The sequence below is a fragment of the Glandiceps talaboti genome, chromosome 16 (assembly GCF_964340395.1).
Source record: "Glandiceps talaboti chromosome 16, keGlaTala1.1, whole genome shotgun sequence".
Classification (NCBI taxonomy): Eukaryota; Metazoa; Hemichordata; class Enteropneusta; family Spengelidae; genus Glandiceps; species Glandiceps talaboti.
Window position 1 is genome coordinate 6,682,643 of NC_135564.1, and position 21,378 is coordinate 6,704,020.

General features: G+C 36.1%; 1 protein-coding gene across 1 annotated transcript; it reads right to left on the bottom strand.

Moving 5' to 3' along the window:
- Positions 1-119: 119 nt before the first annotated feature.
- LOC144447637 (homeobox protein engrailed-1a-like) lies at positions 120-15,789 on the bottom strand. The gene is made up of 2 exons (XM_078137714.1): positions 15,237-15,789; positions 120-1,311 (listed from the first exon to the last, which is right to left on the bottom strand). The coding sequence occupies exons 1-2, from the start codon at positions 15,787-15,789 to the stop codon at positions 1,001-1,003; spliced, it is 864 nt and encodes a 287-aa protein (XP_077993840.1). The 3' UTR covers positions 120-1,000.
- Between the last annotated feature and the right edge of the window lie 5,589 nt (positions 15,790-21,378).

Here is a 21,378-nt window from a genome sequence, read left to right on the forward strand (position 1 = left end):
GTCAGAGGTCAGATGTTGTTTCAACGAGGAAGCGAAGACAAAACAAAAAATAAAAACCAAGTAGTTACAGAACAGTAGAATCATGAAGATGATAAATCAATTGCAAAGAGTGAATGAAAGATGACTAAAAAACTCTAGACCCTGGACATCCTGGCTGTTAATATTATTTTTAAAAATCATAATCAGTTCATGAAAAAAGAAGCTTTTGGAAGTAGCATATACCGTCTCCTCGGGATGAATTCATTTTCAAGCTTAACCAGACAAATTATACTTCAAACGTTTGACTGAAAATATTACTTTTTTTGTTTCTAGCTTCGAATGTAAGTATCCATCCTACACTATCAAAAGTAGTTGTGTATTCGTTGTTTTACTGTGATACTAAATTTGTGTTTCACATTTTCCATGTTTATTAAAAGTTGATCAAACATCGTTGAAATGTTGGAAAGATTTCCATCGGCAACGAAATAAAAAGGTGCGTCATTTTGTAGTAGTCTCCGTGGTTATATTTACACACACAATACAAGACATAAAATGTTTAATAAGTTATTTTCTCCGTGTTCTCCCTCAGCGATTGATGGAGTTGCAAAGTATGTCACCTTCGCTGCCTTTACGTGATGCAACACAGGAAAAAAGAAACACGGTCCGTGACTGAGTCATATCTCTCTCGCACGATGTGGACATACCGGGTGTTCACTACGTCGTTATAATATAATTGCAGACGCATTTCCGATTGAGAACGTAACGGTGCATGATCACAGACGAATCCATATAGCCCTCTCGGTCCCTTAATGTGATTTTTATGAAGTGTTAACCCCAGTGTTGCAACTGTTGCGCAGACTGGTATGTATATGGTGTGGGTGGGTACCTCCTTAATGAACCAGTGTATCAATTACCCCATCTCCCACATTATGTCTGCGCTATATCCGTGTTCATTTCCATATCTATAACTCATTTCAGAGACCGTGACTTAATTAATATCATTAAAGTTGAAAATTGTAGCTCAGTCTTCCATGTCGTCTTCGGTCGCGGGTACCGTTGAGTGGTTGTACAGTCCCTGTTGCATCAAATGTGAGGCCAAACCGTTCCGCCCTCCATTGGATTTTTTAATTTTGGCTCGTTTGTTCTGGAACCAAATCTTGATTTGAGATTCGTTCAGTTTCAGTTCTTGTGCCAGGGATTGTCTCCTTTGTTCTGTCAAATAACGACTGTCGTCAAATTCACGTTTTAATCGTTCTAGTTGGTCTGCAGTAAACGCCGTCCGTGGTCGTTTCTCCTCGCTTTTCTTGTGTTTTGAACGACGAGACCTAGGGCCTGTGAAATATAAAAATATACACAATATGAGTAAAAAAATTGAAAAGAATAAAATATTACTGGGAAAGCAGAGGGGGAAGAGAGAGAGGGAGAGAGAGAGAGAGAGAGAGAGAGAGAGAGAGAGAGAGAGAGAGAGAGAGAGAGAGAGAGAGAGAGAGAGAGAGAGAGAGAGAGAGAGAGAGAGAGAGAGAGAGAGAGAGAGAGAGAGAGAATATATATATGTGATACTCATCGATGTATGCGTGTAGGGAAGGATAAATAGCACATTAGACAGATAGATAAATAAATAAATAAATAAATAAATATTTAGAGAAAGATAAAGCTAAATTTCGAGTGATAAAGATGACAAAATACTGAAACCTTAAAATGTGTAGGATATATTTGGTAGTAAAATCATAATTTTCAGCAACTATTTGATTTAAATTGGCAGACATAAATTATTTATTGACACTTGCCCTGTAAACCAAACAACTACGTACACTGTAGATATACAGACAAACGCAGACAGACAGACAGACAGACAGACAGACAGACAGACAGACAAACAGACAGGCCATTTCGTCATCCTTTCAAATACTCTTTGACTAACTTAAAACGAACAACAACTATAGACACAAGGTAGAGCCAACGACATCAGTTTTGACAAATATTAAAATATAAAAAAATGTGTTTCCTGAATGTAAATTGGGTAAAATAAAGATCTAAAAACACTTCAAATTACTACTGATAAATTGTCCATCCTTGGTGCAAAGTTGAAGATATTCATCTTAAGTGTCTGATAAGGATAATAAATTGCTACATTAAAGTTGAGATCGTCATCTTTACACTATGGACTATCAATTAAGTCGTGTCAAAACCAATATAAACCCCCATCCAATATTCTCTCTAACCACCATCATTATAGTAATAAGCTAACAATCAGGTTAGCAACGTCGTGAGGTTTCATCTTATCTATGTATCTGTCCATCCATTTATCCATCCATCGTTCATCTATCAATTTCTGTCTCTGTCTGTCTGTCTGTCTGTCTGTCTGTCTGTCTGTCTGTCTGTCTGTCTGTCTGTCTGTCTGTCTGTCTGTCTGTCTGTCTGTCTGTCTGTCTATAAAATAATAGATGGTAGTTACCAAAGTTGAAATAACATTGGCAAATTCAAATCTTTTAAAAATGGAAGAGAAAAGTTATAAATTTCCATCTGAATACATTTTATTTGAAATTATTTAAAATATAATTTTATCATTTTTGAATAGTATAAAGAATTGAGATTAAGGTTCTTTTCGTTATTTACATTATGGCTGCATTGTATATCTGTGTCAAGGTATATACTTGTACCAATTAGGTCTATGTATATAATATATATATGTGTGGGCTGCACACCCACCGTCTGATGCAAAGCGATACTGTTATTTTATTTGGAAATCAAACGCTAATAGTTAGTACAGTTGATTACAATATTTGAAGAAGTTACACGCACAAAAAAAAACATTAGTTACATGTTATATATACCATAAAAATGAAAATTGAACTTTCGTTACGTCACAATGAACTCCATCAATCGCTGCTGGCAACTACTGCGAGGACCACTCACTGCCTTGACATTAGTTGAACATATGAATTAGAACGCGATCCCCAAATCACATATCATATATCGAGGTTTTGTTTACTTTCTATGCATATTTTTGATCCCCCCGAAGACAGCCGACGCTTTGTCTGCGCATCTGGGTTCGTCATTTAATTGACTACAATTAATTCGTTGATGAGTTGTTGAAATGCTACATTTCAATGTGTCAATTTCAGTAGCGATGCATTCATGATGATGTTACCATCTGTCAGAAGATGTCTCTCATTGCAAGTTGTATGTTTCACTTCTTATCAATGTCCATTTAGGCGGGAAACTCTGTGAGTACTTTTGACGGGACCTTCGATCGTTCAAAGTAATTGCAGGCCTTTGCTGATTCGGATATCTCAGCTGTGTAGTACTGGACAAATTTTCAGTGCCACTTTGTTTTCCTTCTTAAAATCTATCTATACAAAAGTAAAGATTGTACAAGACGATGATCAATACAGGAATTATGGTGTTATGATATGTTGACTGTGATTGCACGATGTTTCTTATCTAGCTCTTCAATTGCCAAAGTTACAATTATAAAGTGTAGCATAATTTTTCCTGAATAAAACTAAAGTGGATGAAAAAAAAATCATAAAGTACTTTTTAATAAACCAGTTTCATCATCATGATCATGTGCGTGATAAAGAGCTGAAAATATTTGCATTTACAGTGTCCGATTCTTCAGTGACCTTCCAATTTTTCAACAACATCAAAATTGTATCCGTTTGAAAACTTTTTGTTCACACAAAGTTGGACCACTAGTTGGTAACCACACATGTTTTTGAGTCAAGTAAGAGAATAGAAAGTAATTCAGCTCACAGGGGTTGATATTTTCATAATTTCAATTTTGAACATTCAAAGAAAATGTAACCACCAAAGCCGACGTACATGTAGGTAGATGATTCCATTTAAATATGGAAACGCATCCATGCTGGTATCATAAACAAACAATCAAACAAACAAACAAACAAACAAACAAACAAACAAACAAACAAACAAACAAAACACCAAACTCATTAATAGCAGAGCACCGACCACGTTGAACATAATTTTAATTTCATTTTTAAATTAAAACAGAATAAATGATGATAAATATAGAAATATCAATTTTTGTGTGTGCTTTTATTTCCTTTTCTCATTTACTTACTTTTGCAATTTTTAACTTCAGTCTGTACAATGCGCTGAGACGCACGTGTAGTGCGTTTTTTTATGAGAAATAAATAATATTAATAATAATGTTTAAATACATATATTTCATATCGATTTAGATGTAACTTAAATACGTGAAGCACTAAGTATTGTGTGTTGAAGTCTTCAAGTTATCTGTGATTACTATTTGATGTTATCCTTAGCAGTGCATTCCTAGGCTTCATTATTTTTTATTTCCAAAAAAAAGTCTAACTGAATCAGTGATTTATATGACCCACGAAATATGACTATTAGCCCGTCCCCATCAACTCCACCAATTGCTACCCGTATTAATACCATACAAATTGTCTCGGAACATTTCGCTTTATGACTTGTGTTCACAGATCAACTTTACTGTACGTGACGTGTACAAAAGAATAGAGTAGATGAGATTGTAGCAGTGAATCACAAAGTTTTAGATTAAAACAGCAGGTACTACAGATAATATGGTCCGCAAAATGTTCCGGCAATATTGCTCCAATTGTGCAAACTTAATTTCTGATCCCATTTGTTAGGCAAGGAGGACATACTAATTAACACCGTCACTGCCAGACATACGATAAGAAAGAAAACTTAGGGCGACTCAATTTGTACAAATCTATTTCACAGATGTGGTCACTTTTCAGCCAAAATGATTCATTTTAAAAGTGTCCCCGATGATCTTTTCAAGGATTATCTATTTATATTTATATTTATATTATAAGTTTTATATATTTAAACATCTTTGGTATTTCTCAACTGAATTTGGCGGGAAACATGCCATTCGACACAGTAGCGAAAATTGAAGAAAATAAATGCGGCTAATTACTGTAAGAAGAAGTCGATTTCATTGTTTGGTAAAATGGTCAACCAACTAACCAACCAACCAACCAACCAACCAACCAAACAAACAAACAAACAAACAAACAAACAAACAAACAAACAGCCAACCAACCAACCAACCAACCAACAAACAAACAAACAAAATAAGGAAACAAGAAACAAGAACTCGGGTAAGCTATAAACAAATGAACTAACGAATAAAATAAGTAAATGCATGCAGACGACAGAAAATTACGTAAAGGAAAGAAGGAGACAAAATAATTAACAAGAATCTAACTTAATGTCACATTTTCATTCGCTTAAAGTTTCCACAATTACTGACTTCTGATTTCCAACAGCGCCAAAGTGTCATATCAATTTTAATCCGACAGACGGTGACTACAACGTCGGTTGTGATGATAATGCCAAGGCTAGGATAACAGAGAGCGAACTTGATGATGACAGTAACATTTGTAACAATTTGCCGTAGGCGGGATGAATATATTAACGTATCTCATAACAGAAACTAAATCTACAGAAGTCAATGTCTGGATTGAAACAGAGTTAAATAGAGTCGAGTGGAGTAATGTAGAGTCGAGGAGTGTAGAATAGACTCGAGTATAATATTATAGAATGGATTAGTATAGAATAGAATAGAATAGAATAGAATAGAATAGAATAGAATAGAATAGAATAGAATAGAATAGAATAGAATAGAATAGAATAGAATAGAACAGACTAGTAGAGTATGATAGATTAGATTGGAGCAGTAGAGCAGAATAGATCTCACCAGAATAGAACAGAGTAGAGTTGAATAGAATAGATTATAGTATAGTCACGTAGACTACAGATGTAGAAATGATGACACAAAAAAGATAAACAATAAATAAAATAATACCAAGATTATATACTAGGAATGGAATTATGGTGTATGCTAGAATTGTTAAACAATGTTATAAACAAGAGACTGGAAGACATCAGAAAGTTCAGTAATCTAATCCCAGTACAGTACATTTTACATCTAGTAAACTTTACTTAAAGTGATCCTTAGATTGCATCAAATATAACCACCTTGAAGTTTGTGAAAGAATGCCTCGTCGAGTGTCTATAAAAAAATCCATCAAGTCCATTCCCAAGGGCAGACTACGACAAAGATAGAGATTTATTTGATAACTGTACTTAAAAGACGGAAGATTTTCTGACTGCCAATTTTAAATGAATGTGGTTTTGGTGGGGACCCGCATTGTTTAATGTCAATTTGCCTACTGTCATCGAGTATAACTGTCATTTAACATTCACGTCTGAGTCACTGATAGCCTTAATTCAGATAGTCTCCGACAACTGGCGTGTCATTTCATTCGATTTTGCACCTAAAATTGTTTCTATTTACATTGCACATTCTTGTAATCTTACTTGCACCTTCGAGAGTCTTTTCCCCAAACTTCCGTGAATGTGATACCTTTTCGGGGAGGTTTTATGAGTTATAACTTCTGATCCGTATTAAATATGAGTAAAGGCGTGCCTTTTGGATGCCCCTTGGGTCATGATGAATTCAAATAACAGGTAAATGTGTGCATATGTATGTATGTATGTATGTATGTATGTATGTATGTATGTATGTATGTATGTATGTATGTATGTGTGTGTGTGTGTGTGTGTGTGTGTATGTGTGTGTGTGTGTATGTATGTATGTATGTATGTATGTATGTATGTATGTATGTATGTATGTATGTATGTATGTATGTATGTATGTATGTATGTATGTATGTATGTATGTATGTATGTATGTATGTATGTATGTATGTATGTATGTATGTATGTATGTATGTATGTGCTAATAATATTCTGACCACTTTGATATTTGTTATTTAGAAAATAACTTCCATGAAACATTGTAGATTTGTACTTCAGGCAATAAAAAGACTGACGGTGGGCGCAAGTCTTAGCTTTAAAAGTGTAGTGGAACTTTTTGGTTTCATATGAAACGTTTTCCCCAGGCAGTGAGATAACTGGTTGTGGAGGGGGTGGGGGTGGGTGGATGAGGATAAAACATGGGTTGAGAGGGCGTAGTTTGCAATATTGCATGAATCTTAGATCGAACGAGGAGTGATGGTGTTCAAACGGATTATGTCACTTGCTAGTTGGGATATCAATTTGTCTAAACTAGCAAGTAACTTAGTCTTTTTGACATTCACCTCGATGACACAATATATCGCTTTTCGTGGTGAGCGGGTCTTCCATTGTAGTTAGTTTATCGTGACTGAGATCACGAATCTGACTTTCACTGCGAATACGAATCAAGGCTGAATAAGCATACGGGTACGAGTAAAAATGTGAAACGGTTAGACAATAGCGATCGGCATTGAAATATTCATAATAATGTCACGTACATATCAAAGTCAGAAATGACGAATTATGGTCTACCTGTAGGAGAGCGACTTTCTCGCCAATGCCATTCGCCTTAACTTTTCAGTCTTATAATTAAAATAAATAAAATTATAATTAAATCAAAATGTATTTGTTTGCGGAGATTAGTGACTTTATGTACATTTCAAATTGTGAAAACCACAGCTGCATTTAAAAATGTAAAATTTACACCCTTCGGAGGAACGGGGGAGTGAAGCAGTCATCAAAGATGTGTCGATTAAATACCGTGAAATGAGATTGCAAGGATGTGAAACTTCGTAAACACGCTGAGCGATGCATCGCGAACACAAAGCGACCATCTCTCGGAGATCAGTGATCTCAGACGTTTGACTCAAAACAATAAACACAGGACTGTGTCAGCAAAATAACATAAGAGTTTGATATTTAGAGATCAGTATCACTGCATCCGTTTAGTATCACTGACAAAACAAACAGTACTTTATTGGTTTCAGGGAAAAACATACTGTTGACATACCGCTAGCATATATCTCAGATTCATTTCCTATCCGTGATCTCAATTGTCGTATACATGATACAAGGAGAGGATCACTTCACTGACACTTTATCTTATGCTATCCCTCGTAGTCTGATTACCCTGTGCGATCGTATCACACGATGATTCGGACCTGTGAGTTCCAATCCCATCATCTTGAGTAGTAATATAGCCGGGAAGTCGGCATTTATTTTGATTTACCTAACAATAACAATCCTTAAAACACTTTTTTTTACAATTTATTGAGTTACAAGCACGGACCTGGTATTTGTTTTTTCATGTTGTTTTTTCAAGTAGAAAAACAGTTTGTAAATTTGTTTTATCAATTGCACTCCAAAATAAATGTAACCGTTCCTCAGCCAGTATAATTCCACTTTTAGTTGGGACAGCATGTTTTATGAGAAAATATTGGCTATTAAAGTCGTTCCTTACTATAAGAACAACCCCCTCCCCCCACCCAATTCAAAATCAGACTGATAAGAATTTGAGTAGTATGGTACTGATATGGCACGAGGAGCGAAGGGAATACAGACAGAAGGGTGGGGTGGCGTTAATAGAGAAGGAGAAGAGAAGGAACGAGACAGAAATATATATAAAATGCACATTACAGATCTTTATCACAATGTTGTTCTTATTTATTTTGTGCTATTCTTGAGGGGTTTCTAAATCCACATAAAAAAGAAGTATTTTGCTCTTAATACGTTGACGTAAAGAGAAGGTAATATTTGAATGACAAACTATGAAGTTAAACCAACGAATTGAATTCTATGCAAACGGTTATTGCAGTATGGATGTTATAGTAAAACGAAAACTTCAACTTATGGTTTTCTAGAAAATATTAATTCACACTATTTAAATAATGCTAGCCTCCAGGATACTTGGTTGAAATAGTAAGATATTTATGTGACTCCAGGTTGAAGTAGATGTTGACACAATACCATAAACAAAAAAACAACAAAAAATTACAGTACAGTCATACTGAATTAATGCAGCTTAAATTGACCACAGTGTATTCCCAGCAATGATAATCATGGACCGTACCAGAAAAACGATATACACCCGACTTTTCTCATATTTTTAGATCTCTGTGTATATCTTACAGGAAGATGGCTTAGTCAGGAATAACTTCACTTTTCATTTTTCACTTTTCACTTTCAAATTGTTGGTGGTCATTATTTAGTTATGTTTGCGTGTACACTGTTATTTAAACGAGTCAGTACGTAATTTCTCTCTCTCCTCAGTGTGATATAGATTCAATACCCCTCTCTGATTTCTCGTAAACATAGTTATAACATTGGACTGATAGGACGTACATTGCGTTATCTTTTTTGGCGGTGATTCCACGTAAGAAGTGCACGTATCGACCTGATTTGACAAGTAGTCCTAACCATCAGTCGTAATAGTTAATTTTTTTGTGTATATTTTAAAATGTTATATTAATTTATATACGCGATATTTGTCCTTGATCGAAACCACGAATATTAGCCTTATAAACCTTGAATTTCTGAAAATTTCAAAAATGACTGTAAACTGAGTTTCGTTCATACTATAAACTGAACAGTTATTGGCAGACGATAATCTTGAAAAAGACGAGTTACGATAGTCTTGAAAAAGACAAGTTATTTTGACGAAAATAAATCGAAATTTGCCCCCTTTCACCAGAAAGTTTACATAAATCAAATAAAAACACCTATTTCTACGGCAAAATGAAAATGATATGTAACGAACATTTAGTTTGCACTGTCTCATAATATAGCGGGAACTGACCAGAAAACGTCTGACGTTCAACAGCAGTGTGTGAATCGAGATAGGACATGGTGTGGTTTGAGTTTTGTAAGATTGACTATTTGTGAGTAACAGAAGTTATTTTTCCACAGTTTAGAAGCAGATTCATTCAATATTGTAATTTATCTTTAAACAGTGTGTGCTTGTTTCTTTCTCGTCGACACCGTGTAGCCATAATGTTTCCACCGTGCGTTTTCCAACTTGGCGAGAGACCAAAATATGACGAACACAACCATTTCTATATGTGACGAACAATAATAATGTTGTTTTGGCGGGATAACCATTTAGCCGATAAATTGTATGACTTGTCTCTCAAATTGTTTTAATTCGTATAATTTCTCTTGTTTGTTCTCACAACTTGTTCATTCTAGATGTCAAGTACAACTTTAAGATCTCGTTATCTCTATTTATAATTTCACCAATGCACACTCACATCTTACATGAGTAGTGTAGGTGAAACTGTGCAGTTTTCCCGTGATCTCCCTCCGCGTTTTGTGAATATTTGTTAATGAAAAACGGACTCAAGATAGGTTTATGTTTATGTAGTTACCAGGCAATAACGTTTTCATCAAGTCATGATCAGTCTCTCAGAAAATCGTTGCAGGCTTCCAGGAGGGTTAATTGTTTGAAAGATAAGAAAAAAATCTACCCGAAAGTGGTCTGAACATGCAAATTAACTTTGAAAGCAGATTATTTGATTGTCAGTGTAAGGGCACTCGAAAATAATGTCACCAAAGGCACATTTCACAAAATGATCTCAGAGTTCAAACGTTTTTGAGTAATCTATTTTGTCAATATTGGATTCTAAGCAGATATTAGTTAATAATGAAATGATAGAGGCTTATACACCAGCAATTGAGTTTCTTCAGCGCAGCAAGGTAGAGGAAAAAATCCAACCTTATTGAGTATAGATGGGTTATTTCTATCAATGAATAGACTTAAAAAGACATGGGGATTTAGGAAACGAGAGCGTATCACTTACTACTAGTACTTCTAAACAGGCCTATTAACATCTCAATATCCTAGCAAAGTGCCTACAAAAGGACTCCGACTAGCCTGCTGTGAAGGTGTATCTCATCGAGGTACTAGTCATTTCCCTTATATACCCATGTTATTGGCTGGGCCGTCTCGTCTCTTGACTTCGAGTCTTTGCCGTTGTTAGCGTCCCACAGAGAGAGTGAGATATTGGCAATGTCGTGGGCAGATGAATACGCCTAGAGATGACGAGATGGAAATGAGGTCTATGCACTGATACGCTTCAATTTTGTTAAACAGAAACTAAAGGTTTTAGGGCATTATTCGTGCTTTTTTGGTCGAAAAGGAAAGTGTATGACCGATGACGTAAATTAGAAAACGAGCGCCTAAATCGTCTAATGAATGATCAAAACTGAATTACCATTTATTGTGGAGTAAAATGTTTTGTAATTAAAAATTTCACCTTCAAGTGAGAACGTACAACACACAATAAGTAAAAAGTGAACATATAAATACATGTAAATGGTTCAAATATATAGTTCCAAATCTAGCATACTTTATTTGAGAAATTGTTTATTAAATTGATACTGGATGAAGGATATAACAAAAAGATGGTCTCGTAATAATTTTAAAAAAATTAGATTTTATATCATTCTATTTTTACTCCTAAAATACAAATGATCTAAAACAAGACCGTTTTAACAGCACATTAGTTTGGTAAAATACAAGTCACTCGGCTCAATTTGGTGACTAAAACACTTCATTCGCAAGTTTTTTATTCACCCAGTTGAGCCTAGAGTGACTTGCATTTCACCAAACTATTCGTCTAACTTCAAGCGCAGACTCAACGAACAACAATAAAGTACAATTGAGCTAACTGCAGTTGGACTGATTCGACACCCTGTTACAAACACACCACAATTATACAATAACGTCATTTACTTTATCAAAAAACAATCCTACAGAAATAGAAGACAAATGAAATAAAGAATATACTTGTTTATACTTGAAGACAAACCGAAATTTGTAAAATGTAATCTTACCAAAAACAGAGAAGAAAGTTAGACCCATGGATTTTCAAATTAAATGTATATAGACAAATTACTTGAAATGCATATAATACATAGCTTAATATGAATATTTGAAAACGTTTCTTCATAAACACAGCAGAAATGTGGTTCCTCTTTACGGCTAATTACATTTATCTCAGACCGCTAAATTTGTAAAATACAGTTTAAATCGTTAAACATTAAATCCAAAATTACCGGTTTTTTAAATTGGTGGTCTCAGAAAAAAAAAGTTAGTTAAACATGTATATCATGTGATCATTAGATACATCAATTAGAGTTGTGCTTCTTTGAAAATATGTTTTTTTTTTGAAGTTAGTGTTTTTGTAAATGCCGATTTTGTCTCGCTTGTTTTCAACCAGTAGGCCTTGTAAGTAAACTTTTGTTTGCTGGCATTCACTCTTAGTAGTTACGCCTAAAAAAGTTAAAACTTCAGTGTGAATAATGGCGATTTTGTATTTTATATTTTGAATTACCTACACACGTTTTTTTTAAATAGCACATATGACACTGCTTGCTTCGAAAATGGCAGCATCCGTACATGTTTTTGTATTAAAGAAGCCACAATATTCAGTGCATTTTTATTTTTGATATTCGCGAAATTCACAGCTATAAATCCCATCTTATTGACAAATTTGATAAAATATCGTCATAAGAACTACATGTTGGTGTCAATAATTCGACGATTGTATGGGATTATCTAGTGCTTTTTCCCCCAATGTCCTTGTTCGACAACGATTTACATTTTAGATTTAAGAACCACAACGTTCAATTTACAAAATTATATCATAAAGGTCTTGTAGCACAAATATAAGAGGCGTTTTCCCGTTTTTTCGTGCCTTCATTTGACGAAGCAATCCGTCACATTGATATATCCGTCACATTTGGTTGTCATGTCGTCCACACTCTTTCCATCATCCATCATCCTGGCGATCGGGTCTCAATTTCATGGCATGCAAACAACTAATTGTCACAACAATGTGTCTGACGAGGAAAGCCTTAGCGACCTTACGTAAGTCGACTTACGATTGGCTCCTTTGGGCATCAGCGACGAAACTGAACGAATGAGTGAGTGGCCTTATATTGTGTAGGGCTTCATTTTTAGGCTGGTATACATTATCAAACTGTTTAATCCAAAATTTACAACTTTCATTTAGTATTACCAAATGATCTGAATTTGTTGAATAAGCAATCGCGAATACAAATCTTAATAGCCATTCTTTTTCAAATAATTTTGACTCATCTGTGTTTATCTTCCAACATTATCAGTGAATTAATTCCACTGGCCTTACCTTCAATAAGAATCCCAGTTTATAAGCAAGAAAACTAAACGCTGAAATTTATGTAATTTTGGCCAATAAAAGTGTAACTTATCACTCGCTTAGAAGATCGAATAAAGGCGTAAAGATAAGTATGTGATGAATGAAATTTTTTTTCCTTCAAAATTTAAGCACCAAATATCTGTTGAACAGAGCTTGCCGAATTGACGCAAGGAAACCACACAATGGGTCTTATATTTCTGTTATGGGATTTCAAACGTATTTTAAGTTGACTTAAAGTTCCTATTATTGATGAGTATAACATAACGAGATTAAATGGCCCTGATAAGTATACTCCAGCTGCTTCTATAATATAAACATGTTTGTTCAGTTTACTTGTAAATGTATTCTCGAATTTATCTAAGCTGGATCCCAACTATTCAAAATATTTGCTATGGGCATTGTAACGTTACATATTTATTATCGCTGAACTGTTTTATTTTGCAGTTGCGATGTAAAGTGTTGTGTCTCTGATTTTTTAATATGAACACAAAAAAAGAATGGCTATTTGAATCGTTGATTCTTAATAATATTTACGATATTAGGAAATGCTATTATCTCAGAAAATATTCATGTTTCTTCTTATAGCTATGTAACTAAAAGTTTTAGATGCATTTAGATATGCCAAGTTTTGGAATTATAGGTATCATATATTTGATGTGTCTATATTGTCATAAGGGTGAGTTTGTTTTTTGTTTAGGATCATCATCATCATCATCATCATCATCATCATCATCATCATCATCATCATCATCATCATCATCATCATCATCATCATCATCATCATCATCATCATCATCATCAAGACCACCACCATAAAAGTTTATCTTCACTACTACTACTACTACTACTACTACTACTACTACTACAACTACTACTAATACTACCACCACCACCACCACCACCACCACCACCACTACCACCATCTCCACAATCAACACCACCACCACCGCCACCACTATCACCACAATCAACACCACCACCACCACCACCACCACCACCAACTCTATCACCACCACCACTACCACCACCACCACCACCACCATCATCATCACCACCACCACCACCACTATCACCACCACCACCACTACCACCACCACCACCACCACCACCACCACCACTACAACCACAACCACCATCATCGCCACCATAACAACACGACTACAACTATGTTATCCCTGCTTGCTAAAACAAAGTTTAACAATTTCATAAAGTATTGACGGGATAGAGCCATCAGTCCATCGGACACCCTACACCAGCACTATTCAATATGATGTCGCAGACTAAACAACTTCTACAGGCAATACTTGTGAGCGGAGAGAAAATAATTAACTTTCCGGACCGTGATTTCGGTTGTGTGATACACGTAATGAAAGAGCTGACAGGCCCTGTTGTTTTTCTACCCAATATATTCAGACAGGTTATATCAGTTCTTTAGTTCCGTCTTAGAATGTTATCAAGCTTTGGGTTTTGAAATAAATCGCTAAATGTTTTCACTGAAATAATTTACGATTGGATTCTGGATTGCAACATAAAGTCAGGCTGAGGTCGCAGTGTGTTAAACGGGGTGAGCATACAGATTAGGTAGGTCAGTTCCACCGGACACGTATCGTGTGTACTGCCAAATGACGGTTGTAACTTGTATACTAAGGAAGTGTTACAGTAACAGACAGCGGTATCTTTTATCGGCGACTGTTTTTATCACTAACCATTCATCTACTGTTGATTTGGCTGTCACAAAGCCAACAGGAAGGAGGCAACTCTATTAAGAAGTGTTTGTACTTGGAGTAAAGAGTTTGTTTTTCTTTAAGGTCAAAATACTACTCGAAGTTTTGATACTTCAGAAACTTTATTCTCGACTTTTATTGGAAGTGTGGGCGGGACTGTCACGCACGTCCCACTAACGGTCCAAAGGGCTCATCTTACAATTTGTGACGCTATTCTAGAACAGATGCGTTGTTTCTTTTCAAATATTACGGACTTATTGTTAGATTTAGCCGAAAAGTGATATTTTTTTGCATGGTTATTAATTTGTTATAAACAGAGTAACCGTGTGGGCAAACGATGCAAAATTGTACAGACGAATTATTTGAATCTTGAACATGCAGACGTACTTCGAATGTCGAGTATAAAATTTTGCTAGATTCTTGCAGACGACCATGTTGAATTTACGATAAACTGAAATTATTAAAATCAGGGATTCGAGGGTGAATTTCAATAGTTATAATCATTTTTTTTTACTAAAATGGACAAATATTCCCTTACCAGAAGAAGGCCTGTCGGAGTACCGTGTACAGTAGACCCATGCCGGCCAAAGTAACTGTTTGTCGTCGCTTTTCTTGTCGTCTTCGGATTGACTTTTCTCGCTTGATTCACTCTCACTCGAAGACGTCACTGTCTTTCCGTTTTCCTTTGGATAATTGTTGACATTTCGCCGAGAACTCGTCGCTTGACTTCCCGCAGCAGGGCGGAAGGCGCTGGCACGATGATGCTGCACATTCGGAAGAGGAAAAGTGTTTTTTCTGCCAAAATCAGGACGGAGAATGGTTTCTATGGAGAAATCCGTGTGATGTAGTTGTTCCTGTGGCGCATCAACATCTTCCTCCTCCTCCTCCTCCTCCTCCTCCTCATCTTGTTGTTGTTGTTGTTGTTGTTGTTGTTGTTGTTGTTTGACTTCAGTATCATTGTCATCGGTCAAGTCTTCCCGATCTCCCGACTTAGAGTGGTCGGACCGAGATGACAATATTTCCGAGTCTGGACTTGCAGAGCGTGTTTCTTTTTGACTAGAATCTTCGATCTCTTTCAGTTTCTCGGTCATCGTCAATCGGAACACAATCCGTCTAAATACTATCTGTCAACACCAAACGTTATTGCTCTTCAAAACAGATGTTGTGGGTTCAAAATGAAGTCTTGATCTTCAGATTTGACACGTGTGTCTTTTGGCAACTCGACTGGTATATTGATCAGTTAGTTACTACAGTAGAGAGTTTCACCGGCTCCACAAGCGGGTTTTCCTCAGGTGGCGCGATTGGTCAACGTCGTATCAAGATGGGCACGTGTCTTTATCCAATCACAATACATGAAAGTTATCGCTGATTTAGAGAGAAAACACCAGATATTTTTTTCTTTTCCTTTACACTGTGATAATACAGACGAGAAATGTGAAATCCGATTACAAGGGTTGATCGGCTGTAATTAGTCCAATTAAGAACGCAGTAGAAACCGTGACTGTGACCAATTGGTTATAGATCCTAATTACAGAAACCACAACAAGTGCGTGTTTGCCTGTCTCTTCTAAAACTTATTAAAAGCGGAGAGACTCTTACCCCACAGTATAAATCTATCCTCACATGGTGACCTCTGCGTGACGTCATAACCCCTTCGAACAGTTTGCGGACATCGAGCGTCAATCGTTCAACAGGAGACCAACCAATCGAAATTAATTAGTTATGCATAATGAAGTCTAACTTTACAGTGGTCACACTGTCATTTTCCTCATCACTCGGGCTTTCTGTTAGAAAATTTCAAACGACATCAATAATTGTTCAATTCTAACGTCACCTTCCGTGCACTTTCTTAAGACAACACAAAACATCGAAGAAAGTCGTGTAGACCGACGCATCGCGTCTTTTGAAAGCATGGCCACTTGAGCTAAAGTTAATTGAAAACCGTTTAATATTCATTTGGCCAACTTTCCTTACTGTTAGTTCAAACAGGCGTCCAAATAGCCTATACACTAACACCCCAATAGGTTCTTTTCGATCCCAATCTAAACTAACCCACACAAAGAATTGTAGCGAATTGGTGAAGCGAAAAACTGAATTTCTTTGTGGAGGCACGGTATTGGAAGCAAGTGTCTGTTTAGGGTCAATAGAGCTTATTCGTCAGACTGAGTATGAACGTCGGCACAGCCTTAGTTTACTGGTCCGCACTTCTGTCTCAATGTTCGACATTTTTTATCACCCTACTAATTATCACATGAATTTGACCATGACGACAGTTTTTTGTACCTCAAATTTGATTCCACGACTGAGCAAGAGTAGATTGTAAAAAAGTCGCTCGATTATGACGTTATTGGCATATAGTCTGTATAAGTGCAATATGGCGCCGCCAGAGAGCACCTCGTATCGCCTCCTGGCCACTTGTTAATTTCTATACTCGCAGCAGACAATGATTTTGAGCGATTGGAAGTCTGCCTTCTTCATGCAGAGGCTCAGATATTAATTATATTCGAAATTAATTTTTTTTGTTAAAACACCATGTTCAACAGCTGTAGTCTGCGTCCGTCTTTTCCCGCACATGTTAAATCACATAGCCGAAACACGTAATTGCAACACATTTTCCAATCACGTGCTTTCGTACTTTAATGTTCTCCGATGAAATAGGATGTCAATTTTCGTGTACGCTGGAAGGGATAAAACAAGTTGTCGTGCATCGCAGTCGTTCGATTACCAAATATATTCTATAAACATCACAGCACCGTATATTACTTCTATACTCTTGCTTAGACTTATTTTGTTGGAAATTTCGAGTTCATGTCGTCAGCTTTTCTACTTCTGTGAAATTCGTATGAAAACACGGGTGTTGTTTGATTATCTTGAATTATATTATTCTATGGTTGGTGTGCTAATTGGATAAATCACTCGTCGTTCGCAGGATTAAATTGTACTTTAAAATACTACACCTGTTGAATTCACTGTATTTTGTTTTATAAATGACATTACAAAATGTTGCTTGTATTGGAGCAATCTTTGAAAATTGAACAGTGTCTCATTCATCGGCAGACTAATTTCTGTGCGGTTGTGTTGTGTTTTGATTTCTCCGTTTTTAACACCCACTATGCGTGCACTCTCCACGAATTGTTCAATCGAAAACGCCCTTGGCCAAAGTGAGGCCCTCAATTAGACCGCCTTTTTACAGACCTTACAGTCGATACAGCTTTAAGTTCTGGGAACATTGACAACGGGTAATTGAAGCTAGATAATTAAGATGGAAATTATTTTGTTTCTATCCTCGATATTATTCCGTAAAGTGTTAAAACATACCTTCAAATGAAACAGAAAATTGTTCAAATTTTAAATTCCACAGTACGTAAAGTTTAGCGTCCAGGGAGAAAGGGTTAAACAGAGAGACAGTATTTCATAAATAAACTCTTTCTATCACCTTACTCGAGAACGTTTTAATTCGAATGTTTTCAGGTTGGAGATATGAGATGAACCGACGATCTGCTGTATGACTAGGATTCTGACGTCATCACCATCTAATTGACTGATCATAAAGTCCTGTCATTAAACAACAAATATTGAAATTCAACTTCGTCGGTTACTGATTCAGAATATATTTTACCGCCAAAAACATCTCGTAGATTTTTACCTTCAGATTATAAATTTCTTTTTTGGGCACATTTTACACAAATTCGTATCATACTAGTAAGAACTTCTGTAAAAATGTATTGAGAGAATCAAGGTGTCTGCTATTTCGCAAAATTGACATTTTAGTCATTTACAGCGGTTTGAAAAAATAGTATTCAGCCATATGCCAATAATGTAATTAAGGTAAATCAAAAAAGTAGAACGCTTACAACCATGGAAATGTAAAAGAACCGAATACACCCTCCTGCTACTTTCACACCAGAATACATCTTTTGAGATTGTAGAGAAAATAAGAGTAAAAAATCGCTGAAAGAGTCGATGTGTGGGGTTTGGAGATCTAGCTATGTAAAGCTTAGCGTATCCAAACATTATTACATATACGCCGCACAAAGCCTCACCCATACACGGGGGAATGGATTTATTTATTTCCCCCTGTTCATCGATGCGTTAGCCAATTGACTTCTCACATGTAGGGTCAAGTTGAGTTAATCTGCATACAAATAAGATAAGTTGCCCTCCCCAATGACGTCTCGTGATGTGATTGGTCGATATATCCTCAACGGTGACAGCTTGCTGAGCTGCTCGAATCGTACACGTTTACACGTCATATTGCTGCCGCAACAAATAAATCAGCCCAAACTATTTACACAATTAAATTCTTCAAAGTAATACTGCTCTCTACACACCAATTTAAAATGTAACTTATCTACAGTATATATATAAAATGTAACCGATCTACAATGTATATATAAAATGTAACTTATCTACGGTAATATAGATAAAATGTAACTAATCTATAATGTATAGATATACACTGGAAGCCAGTTGACTTAAAACACAACGTCGCCAGGCTCAACAACAATCTTAGTAATAATAGTATTGCTTCTTTTCGTCGTCTAGCGTGACAAATATCATCTTACTAACAATGCTACATTTCAAATTGTACACATTGTAACAATTTATACTTTTCAAATTGTACACATTGTAACAATTTATACTTTTCCAGGCATGTCTGTGGATTAAAATGTAACAATTTTAATGCATTGTTTTGTCGAGCCAGACGATAAGGTTTAGCGAATGTTTGTAAAGTATTTTGTGGAAACAATAAAATGTACCAGTGGCAGTGTGACATGAGTAATAGTTTTGTCGAAACACCTCAGACCACCAATCAATTGTTTGGTGGTCAGAGACCCGGGGTCTCAGATAACACCCAGATTTGATTTGTAAGATTCACGATGATTTTCAATAGCTAGATGACGTACGTTTATATAAGAGTCAGTCAGTCAGTCAGTCAGTCAGTCAGTCAGTCAGTCAACCAACCAACCAACCAACCAACCAACCAACCAACCAACCAACCAACCAACCAACCAACCAACCAACCAACCAACCAACCAACCAACCAACCAACCAACCAACCAACCAACCAACCAACCAACCAACCAACCAACCAACCAACCAACCAACCAACCAACCAACCAACCAACCAACCAACCAACCAATCAATCAATCAATCTGTCAAAACACATCGTATAGAGAGTGATTTCAGCGATTGCTCTCATTTCAGCATTATTAAAAGATACATATTCAAGTTCAAGCGGAGCTAATATAATTCACTTATACGAAGTAAAAGGCGTGATGTGTTTGAGACATTTATTAATGATTACTCTCCAAATGAAAAACAGTGCAGGTCTGTCTTGACAACATACATTCTCTGCACCTATCAGCCAAGAGTGCAGCTGACAATGGATTCCTAATGTCATCGGTAAATCAATAGAAAACGGATATAAGTAATATTATTTTTTTTACCTCATCAATGCTAACACGTGATCTCATTAATTCCCCATCACGCTGTGTAACACTTTGTTCGCTGATCCCGAAATAAAGAGAATTAAAGAACCGGTTTGTTGTCAATGTTTTGAAGGAACTGATTGCAAGACACGATGCATGAACCATCGAAGGTCGTCAGTCATACCAGGCCACTGCTGACAATTTCTAAACAAAAAGCAAAAAGCAGTCATCTGCGACAAACAATGTTAATTTACAAAGTGTATGTGTAACAGAGATTAGCTTTACTTTCGGACAATTCATAGTAAAATTTATTAGCTTTGAGTCATGGGGTCGAGACAGTGGATCGATAACGACTATCGTTTCAACTAATATATAAATCGACCATAAAACACTTTTTCGAATGTTATCGTAACAGTACTATACAAATGATTGCGCGCCAAAAAAAGTTGATGAAATCATAATTTGGCTGAAATTGACACGAGTTTTTACCTAATATCTCAGAGAAATTGAACGATTTTGAATCTCTTCGAACCTTCTCGACTGTCTGCTGATTGAAAATGGAAAGACTAATACAAGCGCGGTTTGCGGTCTTTCCCAGAGCAAGAAATAAATTGGATATAAATTTGTCAGAAAATGAGGTTGGTGCGACAATATGACAGGCTTGTCAGATTTTCATTTATTTCGATAAAGTTGATAGAAATGCAAACGAGTTGTAGAACGCCGAGGGACCTTCGTCAATATACCGGGATATAGTTACAATAAAAGCCAGTTAACCTAAAACAGAACCGTGATGTCGCCTGGCTCGACAACTATAATAACTATCGTTGCTATAATTTATCGTCTGCTGCGACAACATTGCTACGTTTTCTTTTCATGGGCTTCCTTTAGGTGATACGCACCTTTGAAAAAGTCTAAAGTGTAACAATTGTTACAATATTGTATTTATAGCTAGCCAGACGATAAAATGTAGCAATCTTACTAAGATTTTGGTCGAACCAGACAGTCAAATGTGGCAAAATTTAGGAATGTTTTTGTCGATCCAGACGATGTTCTATTTCAGTTTGAACTGACTTCTGTTGTCTCATCTAGATATTGCATAACTTGATCGCCTATACTGGTGTAATCTATACATGGTCACAAAAACAAGTACGCGGTGAAGAACTCTAAGAAATTCTAACATCATGCATGGGGAGTGAGAGGAACAATATCGTTGATCACTATATAGTAAGGGTTGAAGTTTGGAGAAC